This window comes from Equus quagga, chromosome 10, assembly GCF_021613505.1.
Source record: "Equus quagga isolate Etosha38 chromosome 10, UCLA_HA_Equagga_1.0, whole genome shotgun sequence".
Taxonomy (NCBI): domain Eukaryota; kingdom Metazoa; phylum Chordata; class Mammalia; order Perissodactyla; family Equidae; genus Equus; species Equus quagga.
This window is the reverse complement of record NC_060276.1, coordinates 114853924-114878594: the sequence shown is the minus strand read 5'-3', so window position 1 is coordinate 114878594 and position 24671 is coordinate 114853924. Positions and strand designations below refer to the sequence as shown.

The window sequence follows — 24671 nt, the reverse complement described above, 5'->3', positions numbered from 1 at the left end:
TTTTCCCCTCTCCTACCTGAAAGGAAGTAATGAATTTGACGGTTGTTTTAATGAGTTGATTAATTTAGTAATTCAATGGTCCAACTAGCTAACCCTTATTTCTGTTATGTTTCTCATCTCCTTCTAACAAGTTGTTCAAGAATTGCATCTGCGTGCATATTCACAAGCAGATTCTGGCAATCATTTTATAACCACCACCACAACCACCGCGATAACAACAACAAAAGCTAACAATCATTCAGCACTTACTATGAGCTAGCCACTGTTCTAGGCACATCCCAGGGTGCTCCACCATGCTGGTTAAAAATCCTAAGGGAGACCACCAAATTCATCAAGGGTTAGCGAGATACACTTAGGTCTCAGAACTCCAGAAAGCACAGCCACTGCCATCTTGGCATCTCTGAATAGGATGGTCTTATGTTGAAAAACAAGCATGATCCTTCATACATTCTGAAAATGTTAATTGAGGGCCTCCTGTGTTCCAGGCACTGAGGTCTATGCTCTAGATATGTTCACTCATTTAATCATTACAACAACACCATTGTTCTCATTTTACAGGCAGAAGGGTGGACAAACTTGCCCACAGATCCACAGATAGTAAATGGCAGAATCAAAATGAAGAGAATAGATTTAGCTAACCATTTGAGTCACTTGGCAAATGGTGTCACCATTCATCTCAGCACCTAAGCTGGAAACTTCAGGATCCCCCGTCCTGTTCTCCTTTATTTCCTCCACAGAACTGGCCGATTCTCCTAAGTGGCTTCTCAGACCTCTCCCTTATTCCTTTCCATTCCCACATCCCTGCCTTGGCTCAGGCCCACATAGGCTTTTCTTGTTTGTTTTTTTATTGAGGTGAAATTCACATAATATAAAATTAGCTATTTTAAAGTGTACTATTCAGTGGCATTTAGTACATTGACAATGTTGTGCAACCACCACCTCTATCTAGTTCCCAAACAGTTTTATCATCCCAAAAGGAAAGCCAGTACCCATTAGGTAGTCTCTCCCTGTTCTCCCTACCTCCAACCACTAATGTATTTTCTGGCTCTATAGATTTATCTATTCTAAATGTTTCCTAGAAATGGAACCATACAACATGTGACCGAATGTTTTTGGGGTTTATCCATGTTGCAGCATGAATCAGTGCTTAAGTGCTTTTCATGGACAATAAATTGGCCATATTCTATAATGTGGATATACCACAATTTGTCTACCCATTCATCTATTGATGGACATTTGGGTTGCTTTCATTTTCTGGCTATTGTGAATAGTGCTTCAATGAACATTTGTGTACAAGTACTTTTTTGAATACCTGTTTTCAATTCTTTTGAAGCATATACTTAGGAGTAGAATTGCTTTTTTTGAGTATAAACCTATGAGTGGGATTGCTGGGTTATGTGGTAACTCTGTTTAACTTTTTGATGAGCCCCTCATAGGCTTTTGCATGGACTCACATGATAGGATGGTCTCCCTCCCTGAAGCCTCTTCTCTAATCCCTTCTGTTCACTGCCAACAAAAGTCTACTGACGCCATTCCACTGCTTATAAACCTTCAGTAGTTCTCCACTATGTAAAAGGACACCCAGCAACCCCTCAGGGCTTTGGGCAGTCCCCATGTGCTGGTCCCAACACGCTGGTCTCAACCTACCCCATTTTCCTTAGACTTTTCTTTCCTCCACTTTTTTCCTCCCCTCTGTGCCACTGCCCTAGTCTCCAATCCTACAGCATACACTCTCTTTCAGCAATGTGCCCCTAATGGACAGCTAGCTAAAATTCCTTCTCACATATCAACACTCTGCCTCTCCTGGAGATCCACTCAAAAGCCATCCCTTCTAGGCTGACTTTGATGATGCTCCCTTCCTTTCTCCAGCTGGAAACAATCATTGCTTTATCTGCTCTCCCCCAGAGATTTTATCTGGGCCATTGGCAGGACATTTGCTCACGAAGGCCTTTCATCCTAAAGAGTTCTGTATAGGTCTCATCTCCTGTGTAGCATGTGAATTCCACGAGGACCAAAATCATATTGTGTTTGCACTGCCCATCATAATGCTTTGATCACAGCTGGCATTTAAAGAACATTTGATGAAGGACTGAATGAAGGAATAAAGGAATGAAGACAAATGAAGGAATGATACACTCGGTACATCAAATGTAAGCATCTCCCTTGCTTTCTCATTTAGCTTTATCAATCATGCTTGCCTGAGGACTCTAATCAATGGTTATTAGTGGCTTGATCATAGAGACTGATGTCTAGAGGTGAATCCCAAAAGGAAACCAGACTTGACTAGCTGTGTGACTTTGGGCAAGTTACTTAGCCTTTCTGTGCCTCAGTTCCCTCATCTTCAAAATGCAAATAAGCTAGGCTGGCGTTGAGTATTAAAATAAACTAATATTTATGAAGCTCTTAGAATAGTGCCTGGCACATGGTCAGAATTTTAGAAGAGTTTATTAAATAAAATAAGTAAAAGAAATGAGCCAACTGCTCATGCTCTAAATGAGCAAAACTGTGATTAAGACAGGCCAAATGAACGCAAGCCTCTGCGAGCTGCAAGGTACTTAGGCCCACTAACCAAACTCTCCATGTGACCTCAAATACTATATATTTGTTTTACATTTACTATGTGTTATTCTTCCACTTTACTAGTTTTGGAGGTCTGAGGTCATCATAGAGCAGCACTTTTGGTCTAACCCTGGTATTCCACCTCACCCAATGCTCTTATGGGTAAGAAAACTGATTAACTGTTGATTAAACTTTCCTGGGCAAATGAAACTGATTACAGAGAAGTCATAGCCATAACTGGCTATGGCTTAGTTTAAAACTAATTATGAAGCTATATATAAACAACTAACAAAATTGGGCATATTGCTAAATCAATGAGAACAAAGTACCTAAGAACAAGAATATTTCCAAGTGATATGTTTACTTCTTATTCTAATCTATTCATTTCAATTCTTTTAATAGGTTTTAAAGGTTCTCACAAGAATAACTAAAGTTTTCTCACAAGAACTAGACCTGTTGCTTGGACTCAGTGACTCTCTTTCTGCCACCACTATTTTCATTAACAAGCTCCTCTTGGATCTATCCAGAAATATGCCTTCTCTGAATAAACTCAAATTATCCACTTCTTTTTTTTTTAGCACTTCCCACTACAGAGCCTCCCCTTGACATCTGGTTTACTCCTGTATTTTGAGTGCTGATGAATATTAGAGATGTATGCATATACTCACCTTCATTTGCAAATTTTTATGATGCAAACAAACAAAACAAACTAAAATGTTCTAAAGGGTAGTGCATTCCCTTGTCCACAGTGCAGAAAGCCCACCCACTGATATAAACGCAGCTTGGCTTGCTGGTTATATTGGAGGTCTCCATCCTGATACCCAGTGGAGTAAATACACCAACAAGCCTCTCTTCCAACATTAACACCCAGGGTTTAACCCAACTTCAACAGTTTTGAGAAAATGCATTTTTTAAATTAAACTTTTTACTTTGAGATAATTGCAGATTGAGATTCAGCTGTAAGAAATAACACAGAGAAACCTCCTGTTCCCTTCACCCGGCCTCCCCCGGTGGTAACATCTTACATAACTGTAGTACAATATCACAACCAGGAAACTGACACTGATATGGTCCAATGACTTTATTCAGATATCCCCAGTTTTGCATGCACTCATCTGTGTGTGTGTATTTAATTCTATGCAATTTTATCACCTGTGTAGATTTATGTGACTACCACAACAGTTAAGACAGAACATTCCATCACCACAAGAATCCTTCATGCTACCTCTTTATAGTTACTCTCACCTCCCTTTCAACCCACCACCTTCTTAAGTCTGGCAACCACTAATCTGTTTTCCATTTCTATAATTTTGTCATTTCAAAAATGTCATATAAATGGATTCATACAGCATGTAGCCTTTTTGACAGGCTTTATTCACTCAGCATAATACCCTTGAGATCCATCCAAGTTGTTGAGTGTATCAATAGTTCATTTCTTTTTATTACCAAATTGTATTCTATGGTCCGACCATACCACAGTTTGTCTAACCAGAAATGCATTTTTGTATTCAATGCAATTTTATTAACTGCACCAGTGCTACAGAGAGTAATATGGCTTGATGGGGAATTACATAAACAACCCTGTTTTCTGTTACAAGATCTCCACAATGAAGTGAAAAATGAAGTCTGTTTTCTACATATTTTAAAGCTTGCACAGGTGTTTCAGTCAGCTAAATATTTCAGCCTAGACTATTTTAGCTCTGAATTATCCAAATAATTATCTCACAAAATTTTATTGAACTTAGCACAGAGAATGCCTCTGTGTGAAGTGGAGGTAACAAAGTAATTAGCAATCATAATTATTGGGATTTACTCTCCTAGCCATTTTCTCTTTTGGAATTTACAGGGAGACTATGAAAGTTCAAACACACTGTATTTTTGGCAAAGGACCCTTACGCTTTGTCTGCATTTTACTGCTTCCTTTGCACCTGGGAGCAGCTATTTTAAGACTGTCTAGACAATCACCCCAGCTTTAAAGTTCTTTTCCTTTCTTTTCACATAATCACTGAGCATGGGAGCTAATAAATAGATGATGCTGGCACTCTCTCATCCAAGATACTATTCAGATAGAGTCAGGAACAAGAATGCCTCTGCTCTGGCTCACAAGCCCTTTAAAATCAGTTAATAATAATAATTCTGATCTTACTTTTGCTTGCACTTGATATTTAATAAGATACTTAATGAGAATTTTATATCATGTGTAAAGTATGATTGGTAAACTTAAAACACTCTACAAATGCAAGCCATTACTTTCAGTGAGTATTCATTGTATGCATATACTACACCATTTCACCCTCAGCAATCTCAATCTTAGGTGAATTATTACTTTCGTCCTTTTATTTTTAATTTTTTAAATTAATTAATTATTTATTTATTTTTGAGGAAGATTAGCCCTGAGCTAACACCTGCTGCCAATGCTCCTCTTTTTTTTTTTTTTTGCTGAGGAAGACTGGCCCTGAGCTAACATCCATGCCCATCTTCCTCTAAAGGCACATATCCATCTAGGGGCTTCACATCTCCACATAAATATCTAATGGGTTTCTCTATTTCAAACAATCAACTTTCTACACAAAACTACATCAACCAAAACATCCCCAATTAAAGGCTCATCCTAATTCAATGGCTTCCTGCTGCAATGGAATGAAGTACACACATTTTAGCTAGGCCCTGCCTATGTGTTCCCAGCACCTGAGGCCTTTGTTCCCTTCTCTCACTAGACTCCTGGTCCTTGTTTTGTACCCGCTGTTCCTTCCTCCTGGAATGATTGCCCCATGTGCCCCGACCCTTTGTCCATTTTACATAGCCATCTCCTTCTTGTCCTTTGGTCCTCAGATTAAATGTCACCTTCCCAGAGCAACATTCTCTAACACTCTATCTAAAATTAGATTCCATCTTCTCATATCTGCTATCATAGGAATCTGTTTTCTACACAGCATTTACCACAATTTGGAATTACTGGTTTACTATTGTTTACCATCTTGTATCTGCATGGAAAGCTTCATGTCAGTCTTGCTCACCATTTCATCCCCAGCACCTCAAACAGAGCCCAGCACATAGTACTCTCAACAAATGGTTGTTGCATGAATGACTGGAGAGAAGAAAAACAGTCAAAATAGAACAGCTCCAACAGATTAGTGTTTTCCAGGGCCTGGGGGTGCAGGGAGAGATTAACCATAAAGGGGCAGCATGAGGGAACTTGCAGGGGAGTGACAGAACTCTTCTGTATCCGGATTGTGGTGGTGGTTACACAATTTTAAGTATTTGTCCAAACTCATAGAACTGTGCTCCTCAAAAAGATGAATTTTACTGTATGCAAATTAAAAGTAAATTAATAAAATTATTATGTTTCCAAAACCCAAGTCAACCCAGGATAAATCTAAGAATCCAAGTTTCACACATTTGGGCTCTTTTGGGGGGCGTCAGTCAACTTCCCATGTTCATGGTCAAGTACTGACTCAAACCGTACTTCCCCATTTCTCATTTAGCAGTTTAAAGAAAGGAAACTGGAAACAAAATAAAGATGTGGAGGATAAACAATACAAGAAAAGACGCAGCGGTGAAATAATATTTAAAATAATCATGTGATAAAATGTCAGCATTTATTTGTGACATTTGGCTTTGTTTTTATTGGCTCACTCCAGCGGTGCAGTGGTTGTGGGTTGATTTCATAATGGTGCCTCCCACATATACACCCACGGCTGACCTCTGCTTTGTGCAGTTGATAATGACTAAACTTCACATATCATGCGGGCAAAATCTATCCGTTCCCCGGAGGGCTGTTTCACCCAGGGAATTACAGTTTTACAGCCGAGCAATGTTTCTTTCTCAAAATATATCATCAACTTTCATTAGAACAAAGCTATATGGGCTGATAAATTGCTGTCTTTTGCCAAATTATTACTCATCATTGTATATTCACCCAACAGATGCCAGTGAGAAACCCCATTCTATTGGGGGAAAGCAGGATGCAGAGATATTAATAGATTCTTTAGACATGAGTTGCATTCTCTAAAGTAAGCACATGACATGAATTTCATCTCGTGACCTCCCCGCCAAGCCTCACTATTGACTTTTATCCATTAGAACATGTTGATGGATATACCACTTCAAAATGAAATATTTGGATATCTGACTCCGATTTGGGGAAAGGGAAACGGTGAGCTAATTTCCTCTTTTATCAAGCTGAATCACTGAACTCGCTCTGTTGCTATGCACGCATAAGTCAATGCCATAGCAACTTCCCAGTTTGCTCTTAAACACACAACAGCAGAACGATGCTAATGGGTACATTTTTTTCAATCCTTAGATTTCATTTGTTCTCTTAGCAGTTTTAATTTTATACTATATTTTACAGTACAGGGTTATTTAGTTATCCTTTGGGAGTCTTATCATTGCTGACTGCCATATATATTATCAATATCAGTACAACAGAAGTGCTTACTTCTCGGAAAATTCTCCCACAGTTTCCATTTCTTCTTCTCAATCCCTTGATCACAATTAAAAGTTTGCAGTTTGGACAGTATAGACTGGATCCTCTTTAGGATTCTCTTTAGGAGGATCCTAAATTTAAATGGGACTGAAGTACGTGATTTTAAATTCATGAAATATAGAAATGCACAGACTTTTCATATACCTATTTAAGCAAATTCAGTGAAAGCAGACTTATCACTTGGTATGTACTAGGAAGTGTGCCAGGTTCTAGAAAGAACTAACAAAATCTTCACTATCAAGGGACTCAGAAAACATCTAAGAGGCAGAGATGAGAGTGTATTCTAGTTTCTATGAGCTCTTGCTGTAGAAAATAAGGATGAGTACTCTCGAATTCTATCACTTTGGAGTTTAGATTATTCACCTACAAAAGATGCTGTAATATCTAACTTTAGGCTAGTTTAGGAAAATCATAAAACACACCAAATAAATCACTGCTGTCTGTAAAGTGTTGTTGGCCGAAGGACTAGAATAATTGACCTGTTTTCCGAAACACCTGAAATAGGTTTCTGATTCCATACTTAACTCTTGAGATTATTTAGCTGCCTGTGCCAATATTCCAATTAGTTAAGGAATTAAGATATCTTATTTTATAGATAGGCAATAAATTTCATTAAAATTTTAAATATACATCCACCCTTCCACAATCATATGTTAAAGAATCCAAAGAGGGCTGGCCCCGTGGCCGAGTGGTTAAGTTCGCGCGCTCCGCTGCAGGCGGCCCAGTGTTTCATTGGTTCGAATCCTGGGCGCGGACATGGCACTGCTCATCAAACCACGCTGACGCGGCGTCCCACATGCCACAACTAGAAGGACCCACAATGAAGAACATACAACTATGTACCGCGGGGCTTTGGGGAGAAAAAGGAAAAAAATAAAATCTTAAAAAAAAAAAGAATCCAAAAAGAGGAAAATTTGGTTCAAGTCATTTTTCATTTAAGCGTCAACTTATAATTTGAAGAACGCACATCAGGTACCTTAGAAAATATCAGCTCTCTCATTGACCAGATGTATTTTAAAATGTCTCAGTGAACTGGTATCTTTTCAATTCTGATCAGGTGGAGAGTTCTGCATTCTTAACACTAGACATATTCTTTACACGACGCTCACTATAGCTAACTCATACTGCTCTTAGAAGTGGGAGCAAAAGGTTCACTTCCATAGGTCTGTTCTGATTGTGACTGTAGAACTAGAAGATCCTTTTACCTGTTGATGAATCATATTTTTAAGTTATTTGTCTACTATGATGAAGCAATTTTCGCAATTTTAGGAATATTAACTTGTAACTTTAGTAGATAGTCCTGAGGTTAATATTCCTTTGAAAAGCTAATATAGAAACACAATTTACATCAGTAATTCTCAAAGTGCAGTCCCAGAGCCAGAAGCTTCAGTCTCAGATGGAAACTTGTTAGAAATGCAAGTGCTTGAACCCCACCTCAGATCTACAGAAGCAGACACTCTGGGGTTGGGACCCAGCAGTCTGAGTTTTAACAAACCCTCCAGGGGATTTCAATGCACGCTCGAGTTTGAGAACCACTGCTTTATATAATACATATTTCTTATTTGAGATCATACATATATATACTTAAATTGAGAGATAGCTCTTTTCTTCTCTTTGATGCAGTGTTGTTTTTTATCTGTTTGTTTGTTTTGTGTTACTTTTGGTATTCTGACAAAAGCCGGATTTCTGCCCATCCTAGTGTGGTTATGAAGCAAGATCACCTAGTTCTGATACACTAAAAAGTCATTGTAAACATTCTAGCTTTGAAGAACAATCTACTTAAAATATAAGTTATTAGCAGCGATAATAGGATGATGACTAATTTGGATAACCTTGCAACTTGGGACTGAAGAAAGAACAATAGCTTAGAGTCAGAGGGACTTTAGTCCAACACTTAAGGTTAAATGGGGGTTTCTCAATTTCAGCACTATTGACCCTTGGAGCCAGATAATTCTCTGTTAGGAGGAGCACTGTAGAATGTTTTAGCAGCATCCTTGGTCTCTATCCACTAGATGCCAGTAGCACACCCCTACAAATTGTGGCAATCAAAAATGTCCCATTGTCAAATGTTCCCGGGGGGGGGGGGGGCGCAAATAGCCCCCAGTTGAGAACCACAGGGTTAAACAATTTGGACCATTTCTACTGGTCCACTAAGGATTCTCAACCTTGGCTATACAGCATAATCAATTAAAAATACTGATGCCCATGGTCCATCCCAGCCTGCTTGTATCAAATCTGTGGATAGGCTCAGAGATCCATAAGTACTTTTTTAGAGCTCACTAGATGGTGCTAAGGTGCAGCCAAGACCTATGAAGCATTGTACTGACATCCTTGTGCCTTAATTTCCTTACCTGGGAGATCGGTGCAATAGTATCTATTCTAACCACCACACAGGATGTCCCAAGGACTGAATGAGAGAACACTTGTGAAAGCACTTGTTCAATAAAGCATTAACAATGTTAAGGGCAGCAGAGAAAAATAACTCCTTTGAAAAAGTTGCCATGGAAATGAAAAGCTGTATCTAGCGTTTATTATGAATTAGAATGATTTATATTTAGTGTCTCTTAGACACACACCTCATTTACAATAGGGATGTGGGGAATTTGCAAAGTCTCTCTTGGGAATAAACTTGGAGCATTATTTAGACCTGGATAGACAGAAAACTGTATCAAATCAGATCAAACTGTCATACTGTGCACCTACGATAATGTGTACGTATACAATCAAATCACTAATCTTTCTATTCTCTTGGCTCTCAAGAACTCAGTTTAATAGAAAAGAATGTAGATTCATCTGAAAATAAATTGCCTCTTTAAATGTTGTTAGAATGTGGAAAAATCATATACACTTAAAGTCTGGTATAGGCTTCAATTGTGTCCATGTGTATTATTTCTTTTAAAAAAAGATAAAAGCATCGGAAGCAAACAATAGAAAATGTTAACAGTTATTAAATCTGAGTGACAAATACATAGATTATTGTTTAATTTTTTCTATACTTTTATGTTTGAAATATTTTATTAAAACCAAAAGAGGATGTTAAAATCAGTTTGTACAAAGCAGCAGAGAATACTCTAACAGAAAATAAGGAAGAAAACATGTTTTAGTTGGTGTCGGGTGACCAAGGAGACCCCATAAGGATGGAGAGGCCATCCAGCTGGAGGCAAAGGGGCTCCCTCTCACAGTGCTTGGTTCAGTTGACATGGCTAAATATGCAGGCAGGGGACGGCAGCCCTTTGACGTTCAAGATCAGTTTTGAACTTGCCCGGCACATAAGGAAATCTTCTTAGTTTCTTTTTTGCTAAATGTTCTAGCAGGTTTTAAACTAAGCAACCTATTATGAAATATCTGCTTCTACTCTCCTGCACACTCCTCTCTAACATCTCTAGAAACCAATATGGCAGGAACTGTGACATTTTATACAAAAGGCAGTGAGAGAACAGCCTTTTAGGCACATCTTTTAAAAGAACCAATTTGCTTGAAGCACTACACTCACGTGTGCGCTGTGATCAGATCAGTAAGCAGAAAATTGTTTTCTCCTGGAGTGGGAGTTGGTTAACTGCAGTCCACGGGCCAAATCCAGTCTGCTGTCTGTTTCTGTAAATATGGTATTAATTTAACACAGCCTGGTCTGTCCTTTACGTTGTCTCTGGATGCTTTCAGCTATAACATCAGAGTTAAGTAGTTGCAACAAAACCTATATGGCCCCCAAAGCCTAAAATATTTACCATCTGGCTGTTGATAAAAAAGACTTTCTTAACTCCTGTCCTAGAGTGTTAACATATAAAATTCACCCATACAAACTTAATAATAAGTGATTGGACAAAAGAAAATGTTTTTCAATGACTTTTTGTATGGTAGTCATGTGACAATATAGGTTTATACTATGTTTTTCTTTTGATCACAATAAATATATTATAAAGATTCAAATATTAATTACCACATTTTCTCTTTAAAAAACCTCATGTGGTCTACAAAGGAAACCTAAAAGAAGATGTATTGATGAATAATAACTTAACACATTGCTAAAATATCACTGTTTGACAGTCTCCCATACAGGCCCTTTCCTAGAGCAAAACTATTTTAATTGTATAGTCATTTGCAGCTGAATAACTGCATTACATGTAAAAATACTTATGGAAATTTACTGGCCAAGAATTCTTCCCTTTTTAAAGAAATACAGGAGTCATAGTTGTATGCTAGAGAGAAATATAAAAGTGGTCATTTCTTTCAGTGCTTTAAAAATTACCTTTGTAGAAGGTAAAGATGATATTTACATTTCAACATAAGTAATAGCCTATTTTTACTTCATTTCACATGCCTGGACTTTTGAATATTTGGGGAAATTTTAAGAAAAGGAGATACTTTTACAGCTACATCAAGTTGTATCATTCCCTGGAGCCTCATAAATTGAAAATGAGGCCTTACTGATATCTTTGCCCTTGTTTCTCCTCAAAATGACCCCCAAATAGGAAAATAGTAAGTAATAAAACAAAAGAGTGCAGAGCTATGGTTGCCAAGGCAACCATGATCATATTTCCTTTGAACTTCGGCGGAGCATCCATTGCAGTTCAATCCAAGCTCATGTTTCTTTAGGAAGCTTATATAAATTCAAAGTCCTTATTATGATAGCCGTATCATTCTGATCAAGCGGGGATGTATAACAGAAACTGAAATGCCCATGGCATTTGCGTTATGGGAGAAAGATGGGAAAATGACACTTGCTAGTATATGCAATGGCCAAGAGAACATTTCCTTCCTCTCCACTCCATTCAACACACATTTGTGGTTCTATGCTGGCTACTGCCATGAATAGCAACGGGAGTCCCACCCATAGATAATATAACAGATACAGATTAAATGAGTTACAATCCCCTTGTAGATCCCCATGGGATCTATGACAAATTACCAGAATAGCTGGTATACCCATTCCACAGATTACCATTTGTGGACTTCTGTCTTAAAGGTGAATATTTATGACCATCAGTTTGTCTTCATAGTGAAGAGAAAAAAACTTTTCCCATACAATTTTGAGGAAGCTATTACTACTTATTTGCAGTAATAGCTACAAATGTAGACAACCATTTGTATCTCATTTGATGCTGCCTTAAGGACTGAAGAGGATGTTGTTTAGTCCAGGAGATGCTCAATATCTTGAAGGTTGGACACCCAAAGTTTGCCTTAATGGACTCTAAACAATCTTTGCTCATATTTTCCAACTCAGACACTCCCCAATTTGGAAGTTTGTAAAGATGGTTGGTGTTCAAAAGTCTGAATGCATTCTCCCATAGAAAACCAAGATACATGGTGGTTTTGGTTCCTAGGCCAGCTGATGTGGTTTCATTTAACCCATAACACACTTGAAGTGCAGAGTAGGAAATATAAATATAAATGGGAACACCATTCTCATTCTTCTCAGACCTTGGGAAAGAAAGGAGATTCTCCATCATGGTATAGGGGAATGAGCACTGGGTTGGGGTCAGAGGTCCCTGTACGTGCCTCTAGGCCAGAGACAATCTCTTGTGAGTGCTGCTGGATCTCCTTGGTCCATCTCAGTAGCCTGGCCCACTGTAGGAACTCAATTCATAACTTGCTGGATAAATGGAATAAAGAGCACCTTGCCATGTGATTCTGGGTTAGTCATTTCAATATTTCTGAGATTTGGTGAGATGTTTGGGAAGAGTAGATCAGGTGCTATGCTTGTTTTGTTCTCTATTCACATCTCCCTTAGATTCGTGGGCAACCCATTTTATTCCTGTTTTTTGTACTATAGAGATAACAATGGTTTACACAAGGGATAAATGGGAAGACGTATCATGAGGATGGAGACAGAGTTAGGATGAGCATTTTACCACTGGTGGGGACTGGGGTATTATGGTTTTGGAAAGAAATTTGCTGAAAAAAATTGACACCTATTGGCATTTTTCACTGAATCAATAATGTGATAAACACTCCCCAAATTCACCCTCTCAGAGAAGTCCTTTTTAACTAACACCAATCCCATCTTTCTGATGTCTCCTGTCCCTGATTTTTTCTTTATTTCTTTATTTTTTGTTTCCGGGACACTTATCACCATCTCACTTACTTTATTTTCTGCTGCTTACTGGCTATCCTCTGACACACTACAATGAAAGTACCACAAGGGAAGGAATGTGTGTCTGTTTTATTCAGAGCTGTATCTCCAAAGCCTAGAACAGTGTCTGCTCATAGTAGGCATTCAATACATATCTACTGAATGAATGAATCACTGGATAAGAGAAAGGAGTGTACTCTTTTTTAGATCTAAATAAAGGAGTTAGATATTTTAAAGTGTATATTTTCCAAAGAAGAACAGGAGGCATTAATTGAAGACAAATTTTGTTGCCACAACTAGAAGGACCCACAACTAAAATATACAACTAGGTACTGGGGGGATTTGGGAGAAACAAGCAGAAAAAAAAATTCTGGATTTCTAATTGAAGACAAATTATGGAATATTACTATATCTAATAAGAGAGGGACAATCATTTTTGTCAGAAAAACTAAGGTAAGGAGACCCAATACCCCAGACTACTACCCATCAAATTCAATAACCAGAGTGGTTGCTTAGATGGAGATGCTCTTGACATATTACGTACCAACATGTATAAAGAAGGGATGCTACTTGGATTTTAGGCTATATTGAGGCCTGGGAGCCAGCCTGGTACAATGGAGACACGAGGCCTTCAGAATCAGCGGGTGTGCATTTGAATTCTTGCTCTGCCTCTTAATGTCTATTCACTTTGAAAAGTTAGAGAACCTCCCATGTTTCAGTTTTCTCATTTATAAACTGGAATATGACCCATTCCCTTGCAAGGTTGCTGTGAGGGTAAAATGAAAAGATCTAAGTAGATCTAGGAAATAGAGGATCTTCAATAGGTGATGAACACTCTCACTGTTGCTTACCATCACCCTCCTAGCTCTGCCCTCACTAGCAGTAGCCTTGCTCAAGTCGCTTAGCCCCTCTCATCCTCAGTTCCCTTTCCTACAAAATAAATAATCGGGTTACAGTGACTGCAAATAGATTTGTCGCTCTGAAAATCATGTGCACTCAGTTTTACCTCCTCAAACATTTAATTATGGGATTGGGTGAAATAATGAGCTATTTTAGAGATAATCTAGACTTACCTACAGAGGCTTATTAAGTACTTTGAATTGTCTGTGTTATAATTCTATACTTATAATCCTAAATATAATTTTTCCTTAAAAAATCTTCTGGAAGAAAAGTTTTCCATGCCTCAGCAATTCAAACTCCAAAGAGCTTTTCAGTGTTTGGAAGGGGCAGAAGGAGCCCAATATTTTAAAGATGAGTGTAATTTGGTGCTGAAATCTTCCTTTTGCATTTATGACTGTGTTCTAAAATAGAATCCTAGAAAAGAGAAGTGCGGTTCAGAAATGTCAAGAGACCTCCTAAGAATCCAGCAGGGTTTCATATACATTTTAGTTGATTTACGCTTTCTATTTGTTATTCATTTGCAAATTCCCACATTTACACTGCCCCAAACAGGATTAATTTAACAACTTTTGAATCATGAAAAAAAGGAAGAAAATCAAGTTACTAAACAAATTATTTTCCTTTGGGTTCCTCTGTATCCCGTAAGACAACTTTGATGCTACACTTACATAATAGAGATATTTATTTAAGATTAGCAGAAAATAATTTACTGGTTGCCATCTAGTCTTTTTAAAATTCTTTTAAAAAACTTATGTATTTAAAGAGCTCCCAGGGCTAAAAAATCTTTTAATTCTAATACTTCTGTCAAAAAAAAAGAAGGTCTGGAATATTTCCAAATACATTAGTGAAAAAGAGCTTCCTTGAATACAAATACAATTTTTAATTTCTTAAAGCATGTCTTGGTTTGAGCAACACACCTTCAGGTCATATTCAAATTACAAACACACACACACACACACACACACTCACACACTCTGCACCACCCACTTCTCCCATTTCCTCCTATAGCCAGAAAACAGAATGTTTTACTGCAACCATGCACACCCTTTCCATTTGCATAAAAATAATGGCTTTAACCCATTAAAGAAGCACAAGAACATAATCAGGGCTGAAATTAGTTAAAATGAATAAAAAATTTGTAAAATAAAAATGTCTCAAATTCTAATATAATTTTACCTGGATAAACAGCTACTATGTTAAAATAAGCATCTATATCCCATAATTAAATACAGGTGACCTAGAAACACCCAACTTACAAATATCCTGTACATGGGGACAGCCAACCCAAGCGAGCTGAACCAGGGCCAGGGCAGGCTCTGCCCAGACGTGAGGTGGGAGAAGGATTCCTCTAGAATTCACCTTGATCTCTTCTTGCTGGACGCTGGCGTTGGTAGTGATTAGAGTAGAAGGGGAGAATGGGAAGCTACGGTTCTCATGCCACCGCAGTACTCCCTTCCCACTGTGCTCACCAAAGAATCCATTTCCCATAAATGTTACAAAGAGTGCCTTGGTTCCCAGGCCGGTCCATCAGAAGTCCACTGGACCCATAGTGCAGCTGGAACCGTGCTATTAATACTAGGCTGACTTCCCACTTGGAAGCCAACTCCAGCCCTGACAGTGTTCGTCAGCTCTGTTATGGTTAAATGGATTTGTGGGCGGTCCTGGGAGCTTGCCAGTTAGAACATCCTTTCTGTGGGAAAATTCCTGCCGAAGCCCAAACAACTCACTGGCAAACACAGTTGTAGACCACACGTTGGGAGACCCTTAGGCATTGACAAATCAATCTTCACCTTTCCCTTCTGGAAATGCTTGGGTGATTATTATAGTAAACCCTTGCACAGATAAACATACAGCAGGTTCAACACTCAGCGCACAACTTGCTCCAGGGTAATTAATGGGTATACTTTGCTGTCATCATTAATGCAACAACATATCTATCCCTCCTCTGACACGCACATATGTACACACGAATATAGACACATTGCACCCATGCACACACACACACACACACACTCCACCATACTACGTTCCATGCAAATATATTTTCATCTATACAGAAATGTCTTTGTCTTTTCTGGGGAAAAGATGAACCACGATCCAGGTTTGATCAGTGTACTTTGTTATTCTCTTGTTCTGGGGATTGATTTGTACTTGTCACCCACATTTTCAACTGGCCTTCCTCAAACCAAAAAGACAACTTTAGATCAACCAGCCAAAGCATGGAGATGCTCAGCCGTGGGACAGAAAGTGAAAGAGTTGTAATCAAGATTAGACCTGGGACCTCAGTAACATCATATTCGAATCAACTGAAAGACCCACTATTACATAATAGTCCTCTTGAATTCGTGGAACTTATGTGTGCAAAGGACACTGTTCTCACCAATGGCAAAGAGATAGTTTGGCACAAGTTGATGTATATACACTATTTTTGATACAATATGAATGTTAACTGACCTTTAAAAATGACTTCGAAGTACTATCGAGTTCAAGCATACTTAAGTACCACATTCATCTGTGGGTAGCTAATTAGAAATTACTGCCTCAGTAACCAATATGTTTCTAAACTGAAGATAAGTTGCAACTATGCACACCTGTGTTGGTTGTGAAAAGCATCATCCTTTGCACTACTTAGAAGTTTCAACAAAAATCTGTCCTCCAGGGGAGTGGCAGTTCTTTGCACTGTTCAGTCTGATCAACAGACAGAGGTAAGCCCCAGAAAAAAGTGTTCTCTGATAGGCATTTGGAAAGAAGGGAAGAAAAAATTTCCCACCCAGGTTAGGTTAACCTGCACGGTGCTATGGAGATGGAAGAAGGTATTAAATCCACATAGTGCTCTCTCCCAGACAAAAGTATTTTAAAATAAAAACAGTGGGAAAAAAGTTCTAATTTCAAGTCATGCTGAGAACTAACTCCTTCCTTTCAGGGAATTTACCAGTCTTGACTAGTGTTTAGAAGTCTTTAGTGTTGATATATTTGCTGGAGTGTCCTTGTTTGACCAGAAGCAATGTGTCTCAGGCAACAGTAATGCTTAAACTCTATTTTAAAAAATGGGTGGCAGATACGTCAATCTGGGCTAAGTGTCCCAAAAGCTACATCTATTTCTTGGTAGTTGAGCAAACCCAGCTTAGGATAAGGAGCTTGAATATGTGACAAGTGGCCCAAATGAATTTTTGCCCGACCCCTCACTCCTAGTTTCAATTCCCTCTTCCCTACTTGTTCTACTTCCTCTCAGCACTTTCTGGTCACTCTTCTTGACCTCATCATGGGAGAGGGTATGCCCATAAAGCGGGTGCAGCCACATTCTAGAAAAGTCACTGCCTAGGATTTCTAATGAGCCAACAATCTTTTGTGATAGTATCAGGCAAACTCTTCATGCAAAGAGATGCTTAGAGTATCTGAAACGACAGAGACTCTAAATTTTTTTATTGTTGTAGTCAAGCTGACAAAACAAGCTGGGTTTTGGTGCCTGTTGGCTAATAAATGTTTATATATGTGAGAGAATTCGTTTTTTCATTAAATCTGATAGTGACATGGTGAAGCAGTACTTAACCTTTACCACCTTTCACTTCTTTAGTGGTTTCCAGTATCTACCAAAGAGAACCTAATAGTTGCAAATGTACAAACTAGTCAGGGTCAGTGTGCAACACCTAGCCCACAGATTGTTGTGCTGATTAAATGAGATAATAATTGTAAAGCATTCAAGACAGAGCCTGACACCTGGAAAAAGCTATATATGTGTTCACCACCCCACCATTATCATCATCAGCACTATCATAAAAACCGTCATCACCATCATCATGACCACCACCATCATCATCATTTATTGTGAAATGAAGGCTACTAATTATAGAATTTTAGTTAGGAGAGGAATGTGATCTATGATAGAGTAAACCCAAAGATAAACACAGTAATATATAGTTGTTCTATACAGAAAGATTCGCGGATAGTTCATCAGCCTCAATATACTCTCCCCACAGACCATCTACCCACTTTTCTTCCATTACCACAGACCCTGACCCCAAAAGGTTTAGATAAATGACCAATTTAAGTGAAGCACTGGATAAATTTTTCTGGAACCTTTGTAGACTAGACAGTAAAATGTAGCAGAAATGGTTGTACATTCAGATGAACTTAAGAACTACGAATATAAGGTACTAACTAACAAAGACGGCAAAACTACAACTGCAGGCACTTGGCCCCATCTTGCTCAACATCTTCTTCGAAAACACAGAAAAGTATAGGTCATGTTTATCAAATTTGCAGGTGACACTAAGTAGGAAAAATAGATAACATAATAGGAGAGAGAATTAGAGTCTTTAAATATAGTTTAAATTTACATACAATAATTTAATTAGATCAAAAGTTTAGAATGAGACTAAAATAAAGATTCAAAAAATTAGAGAAGTTTGCATTTAAATTGTAACAAAATTAATTGGAGATAGGAACTTGAGAAAGAGGTAGAGTTCTTACATTGTCCACTAAACTCAAATGAAGCCTGACAAAAGCACTAAATCAGGTAACGGAAATTTGGGTTGCATGAAAAGAACTCTCAAATCCAACTTGAGAAAAGTGATAATGCAATGGGTTCCACCCAGGCCAGAACACAGGCGAAGCACCAAACTCTCTTCTGGAGGCCACATTTTGAAAGACAGAGATGTATCCAGCAAGCTCTGAAGAGGGCAGTGTGGATGGGGAGGGGAAGATTCTGGAAAAATTGTCATTTAACACACCTTTGAAGTCCATGAAAGAAATTGAAGCTGTTTAGTCTGGAGTTGTGGAGACTGTGGGGTAACAGAAATGCTGACTTAAAATATTTGAACGGCCATCAGGTGGATTCAGTAGTAGATCTGGTCTATCTTTCAAGAGCAATATCAAATGACTGAATGAGAATTCCAGGGAGTAGGCCTGGGCCTTTCCCAAGGAGACTCTTTCTAGAGAAAACATTTACCCAAGGATAAGTAACTTAGGGAGAAGGGGACTCTTAACACTCAGGGGTTCATGCAGATAACCATTTGATCATCCATCCTCAATGTGGTGAAAAGGACTCTTGCTTTGGGTGAGAGGCCAAACACATGACCTTTTAGGTCCCACCACTGTGATTTGATTCTCCTACATTAAGTTTCGACAGAGATATGAAGAAGAGGAAGGGGTTTGTTAAGGGAGAAGAGGGTACTTAGAAATGAGAGACAAGAAGTTTACTGCTGGGGCCAACCTGGTGGCCGAGTGGTTAAGTTCGCACTCTCTGCTTTGGCAGCCCAGGGTTTCAGGGGTTTGGATCCTGGGCAGGCCATGCTGAGGCGGCATCCCACATAGCAGAACTAGAAGGACCTACAACTAGAATATACTACTATGTACTGGGGGGCTTCGGGGAGAAGAAGAAAAAAAAAAGTTTACTGCTGGCTCTGGGTGGCTGAGGAGTACAGCGGGTGGCGTAGTCTCCATGATAAATGGATTCACGCTAATTAATTAATAAAGGTCTGAACCAAACTTTAGAATTTTGTTTAAGGTTGGTCCTATTCTGAAGACAATGGAGTGGAAGACAGTTCTCCCAGTGCCCCATGGGGTAATCCATGCCCTCTGAAGAGTGGAATGAGGTCACGCTTTTTCAAGTTCCCCACAACACCATAAGTACTAGTCACATGGCAAGGGCTCACCAACCACTTGCTGCTCAGTTAACTTTCTACTTTTTCTCCAGGGGATTCAGGTTAAAGAATGAGGAATGATTTAGTCAACAGTGGAAACTCTAGTTTGGCAAAGAGGCTACTCGCTTGACTGTTTTCACTAAGGTATATGACCCTAACCTAATTGGAAGTATTTTGAGGTCAGAGTGACAAAAACACGGTTTTTGTTGTTTTGTGCAAAATATTACAGTAATATGTGAATACAGGTTTTTTTAAAAAAAATCTTTTGATCACTATTAACTTTTGCCTTCTAAAAAATATTATTATACTTTTCTTATGTCCAATGGGACATTAATGAATTTTCTTAGACTGTGCTTCAATATTATACTGATTTAATTATTTGATATAATATTGTAAGATATACAGCATAGATTTTAATAGAATAAATGTACCTTTTACTATCTAACAAAACTTTCTAGAAGATTTAAATCCATCTAATTACTATACAAATTATACCAAAGTAAATTGAGAATTTATCACATAATTAAATAACACAAAATATCCACATTGCTTTGTCTCCAAAACAAGGAAAATTGTGCTACAGTGTTAAAGGAAGGTTAGAACATTATTGTAGGGCATACTGGCCAGAAAGAGTACATTTTCACATATCCCCTTTACCTCTGTTGCTATGTTGGTTACACCTGCGCCTCTCATTAACTCATTTGCACCTTTTATTGCTGGGGAATTTCATCATAGCTGTGTTACCTGCCAGTAGATGATAATTCAGGTCAATTGAGAATGCCACAGCTTTTGCTCCTGCAGTCTCTGAATAGTTCATTGTGGATTTTAATCACAATGGTGTTGTGCTTATGAACCAACAGCAAATTGCACTGAATTGGGAAGTCATTTTCTTTTAGTTACTTCTTATAATTAATCTCAAAATGACAGGTACATACGCAATGCATCATTCGTTACACACATTGGTTCATCATTGGATTTAGTCACTTCCAGAGCAATGGGGATGGATGAAATCCAAGGGGCTCTGATTCACAGGATTCCTGGCTTTTCTCCCATTCAGTTGGTGGGAAATTCTTTCTCTTTTTTAGTTAGATGAGGGATGGAGTTAGAGAAACCTGCATCCTACACTCTCATGATTTGGCTCATGTCTTTATCAGTCTCCAAATTTGATATGTTTTTTGGTCAGTCTATCAGACTTCGAATTCTACCCATTGCATTCAAATAGCTATAGTATTTTTTTCTCCTTTCTTCCTCCAAAATTGCAGCACTTTTCAGATATGGGGTCTCTCTGGCTAGCCTCACAGATTCTGCCTGAGTGACACACAGCATCTCTCCTTTGTGCTAATTAGTCACTTAAAGCCCAGGGATTATCTTGGGTATCCTACAAGTTGTGACCAGCAGTGCACTAGGGACACAGTGATTTTCTTAACAAATATCTGCTATGTGGATAGAGGAGGTAGAAATATCAACCAGACTTGCTTTTACTCAAACTTGGATCTTAACTATATCTTTTTTAAAAAATTGAGATATAATTCACATACTATTTTAAAATGTGCAATCCAGTGGGTTTTAGTATATTCACAGAGTTGTGCAACCATCACCACAATCAGTTTTAGAACATTTTCGTCACCCCAAAAAGAAGCCCACACCCAATAACAGCTATTCCCTGCTCTGTCCTCCCCCAGTCCCTGGCAATCATGAATTTGCTTTCTGTCTCTATGGATTTGCCTATTTTGGGCATTTCATATAAATGTAGTCATACAGTATGGGCCCTCTGTGTCTGAATTCTTTACTTAGCATAATGTTTTTCAAGCCTCATCCGTGTTGCAGCATTTACCATTCCTTTTTATAGTTGAATAATATTCTATTGTATGCATGTATCACATTTGCTTCTCCATTCATCAGTCGATGAACATTTGGATTGTTTCCACTTTTAGGCTATTATAAATAATGCTGCTATGAACATTCATGTACATGTTTCTGCGTGGACATAGGGTTCCATGTCTCTTAGAAGGACATCTAGGAGTGGAATTTCTAGGTCATATGATAAGTCTATTCCTAACTATATCTTAATCGTTTTCCTCAGGTAGCCATGAGTGATCTCAAGTCTTCTGTAAATTCTCCTATAACTTAGTGACTCTATTGCCTCTTTGTAACAGAAAAAACAGTTGGGGATATTTCACTCTATTTTGTCATCATAAAGGTCATCCATTCATGTCTATTAGTTTAATGCAAAGCCCTACAGAAAGTCAAAATTAAATCCTAGGTATTTATTTTCTTAAAAACAAATTCATCTTAATTTAGAAGAATTCTGTATATAAAAGAATGGGTAAATACTGCATTGATTAACAATAATACTTTATTATATTAGCATCTGCTATAGCATTTCCTTAAAAGAGCAAACACTTCAGGTACTAAGTATTATAAATCATTTCTTCCTTACATGAATATCAAGTCCTATGACAGATGATGGCATCAGTCTACAGAGTAGTATTACCTGCTCACAATAAAATCTGGTAGTGTCAAATCCATCTTTCATGAGACAAATGGACTAACCTGAATTAGTGATGTCAGAAAAAACTAATTTTTTATACGCAACCCTTTTTTATATTCAGGAACACATAATTATTCAAAATAACAGAAGAAGAAACTTCATTAGATAATAAGAAAAAATTATTTATAATTAACAAATTAATTCTGTAAATGGCCCTTAAGAGAAGATTAAAGGTAACCAAACAGTCTTGCTCATAAGTATTGTCAATATAACCTCTAAATCTTACTTAACCTATAAGAAAGGGCTTGTTCAAAACGTGTATCAGAACCAAACATCCTATCACCATATTCCAATGCAATCAAAATTCTTAATCATCTTAGCATAAGCATTATCAAACACTGTAATTGTATTGCTTCACACAGAAAAAATATTCCTTCTCTTGTCTTCTGAGAAGATGCTTCTCCAGGAATCTTGTAGACTTCAGATTTGTCTTCTTTCTCCTGCCTCCTTCAGTGTTAGTGAAACCATTTTGTAAACTCCACTGGGATTGAAGGCCATTAGCAATTTATCAGTCAGTCACATAGATAAAATTTGCCTTTGAATCTTATACAAATACTGTCCATAAACACAAAATATTTTTTCTACATTTTCAATTGACTAAGAGAAATATATGTAAATATAAATTATAACAAAGGCACTGTTTCTCTCTGATACTTCACTTTGAAGGTCCTCTTAAAACAAGCAGGAAAAAATAAAACCATATAAAATAAAGTTGAGGTACAGGATTTTCCAGCAGTGTCATCCCTACTGGTTTTGCTTTTTTGAGATGGCTATTGAGTTCCGCAAATTGCTAATAAGGCTACCACCATTGAAATCCAAGTGCCATGCCCTATCCCCAAATGGAGCGGCAGTATGTTAAGGGAAGTGAAACTTCCAGGGTCAGTATCAGGATGGCGTTGACAAGGAAACCCAGTGCTGGTTGTTTTTCAAATTGGCCTCAAACTTTAAAAAGCCCACAAACACATATTTGGGTTGCCTTCCTCCAACCACTCAGAACAATCCCAGTTCACCTCAATCCCCATGTCCAGTTCACACACTAAGGAAATACATGCTATTTCAATATTTAGCTCAAGCAAACAACATTAGCAAGGCAAATTTTTCTCACATTACTATCCACGGCTAAGTATATAACTCTGAGGTGGTCTGCTCTGCCTGCTCTTTTTCCATGTGTATGTAACATTTACCTACATGTATATGATTCTCACCAATGCAGAGGCAACTGCTAACTATTTGTATCTTGGTAAGAGGAAATAAATGAAGCAATAGATGTTTAAAAGTTGGAGTGTCATATCCCAGATATGTCTGAATTTCCTTTATAGTATAAATGACAAATTGTCAACTAAACTCAGCTTGTAAAGATAAGTCCACTGAGCCTGCTTTTAAGCAACCTGAGTTGGAATTTCTCTTCCACCAATAATCAGCCATGTAACCTTGGGAAAGTTACTTAATTTTGTTAGCAGCCTTTGTTATTGCCTACCCAACAGTCCTTTCCCCTTCTCTCCTCCTTCCAAACTGAGGTCTGACGTTGTTTGGCTATTCAACCTTCCCCCATGTGATGAAGGGTACATGACCCGTCCCTGGCTCCAACGATAGATAGATCCTCATTATGTTTAGTTAGTTGTGGTTATACCCTTCCATTTGCCAAGACTGTTTTAATAAGGGAAATGGGTATCAGATTAATTTTGGTTGCATAACAATTACAAAAAGAGCAAGAAATAAAAATAACAGTGGCTTTAAATAAAATGCAAGTATAATTCCCTGTTGGGGAAAAGAAGTCACGTGTTATGCAACCTGGGCACTGCAATGACATCAGGGATGAAGCACCTACTAGCTTGCTTGTTTGTTATTTTACTATGCTGTCTCAGGTCCAACATGGCTGCTTGAGCTCTGGACAACTTATCTGTACTTCAACCAACAGGAAACCCTGATTGGTGGGGACTTAGTCAAATAGCCACAATTAGCTGTATGTGAGGCAGTGAAACGTAGGCAAGGGGAAGGAAGGAAGAAGGAGTGGCAACCAGCAGTCATGGCCACAACCTGTGCCTCGACTCCAGCCAATGAGATATGAAGAAGCTTCCAGGACAGAGTCTCTTGGTAAGAAGGATAAAGAAAGAGATGGCCTGTACTTCTTCCTCTGCTTTCTGTCATATCTCAGTGTGATGTCTGGAACTGACGCAGCCATCTTGCTACCAGCCTGAGAGTAAAGCCAACACACAGAGCAGGACAGAGCCTGCAGGGAGAAAGATCTGTGACCCTAACATTGTGAAAATGAATCCTACACCACTCTGGATTTCTTATTATGTTAGACTACAATTTCATTGCTACTTAATTTTGTTGGAGGGGTAGTATTCTGTTACTTGCAGCTGAATACCTTCTAATTCATTTGACCTGTCCAACAGGCCTTCCAAATTCGAAGACAGTTATTTTTCCCTCTTGGTCTGTGTTTTCACAAGTTAAAAA

The 24671-nt window shown here is 38.3% G+C and overlaps 1 protein-coding gene across 6 annotated transcripts in view; it reads right to left on the bottom strand.

The window, feature by feature from the left end:
- Nucleotides 1-24671, bottom strand: part of ARHGAP6 (Rho GTPase activating protein 6) — a 463892-nt gene that overhangs the window by 152195 nt on the left and 287026 nt on the right. The window contains exon 1 of one of the 6 annotated variants that reach the window (XM_046673812.1): nt 15488-15536. The exons of 3 other annotated variants lie outside the window; for them this stretch is intronic. In XM_046673812.1, the coding sequence (XP_046529768.1) occupies nt 15488-15499 (12 nt within the window). In that variant the 5' untranslated portion in view covers nt 15500-15536. Of the gene's footprint in view, nt 1-15274; nt 15347-15377; nt 15465-15487; nt 15537-24671 lie in introns of those variants that run through there. 2 more of the 6 variants (XM_046673813.1, XM_046673811.1) reach the window with 2 other exon arrangements.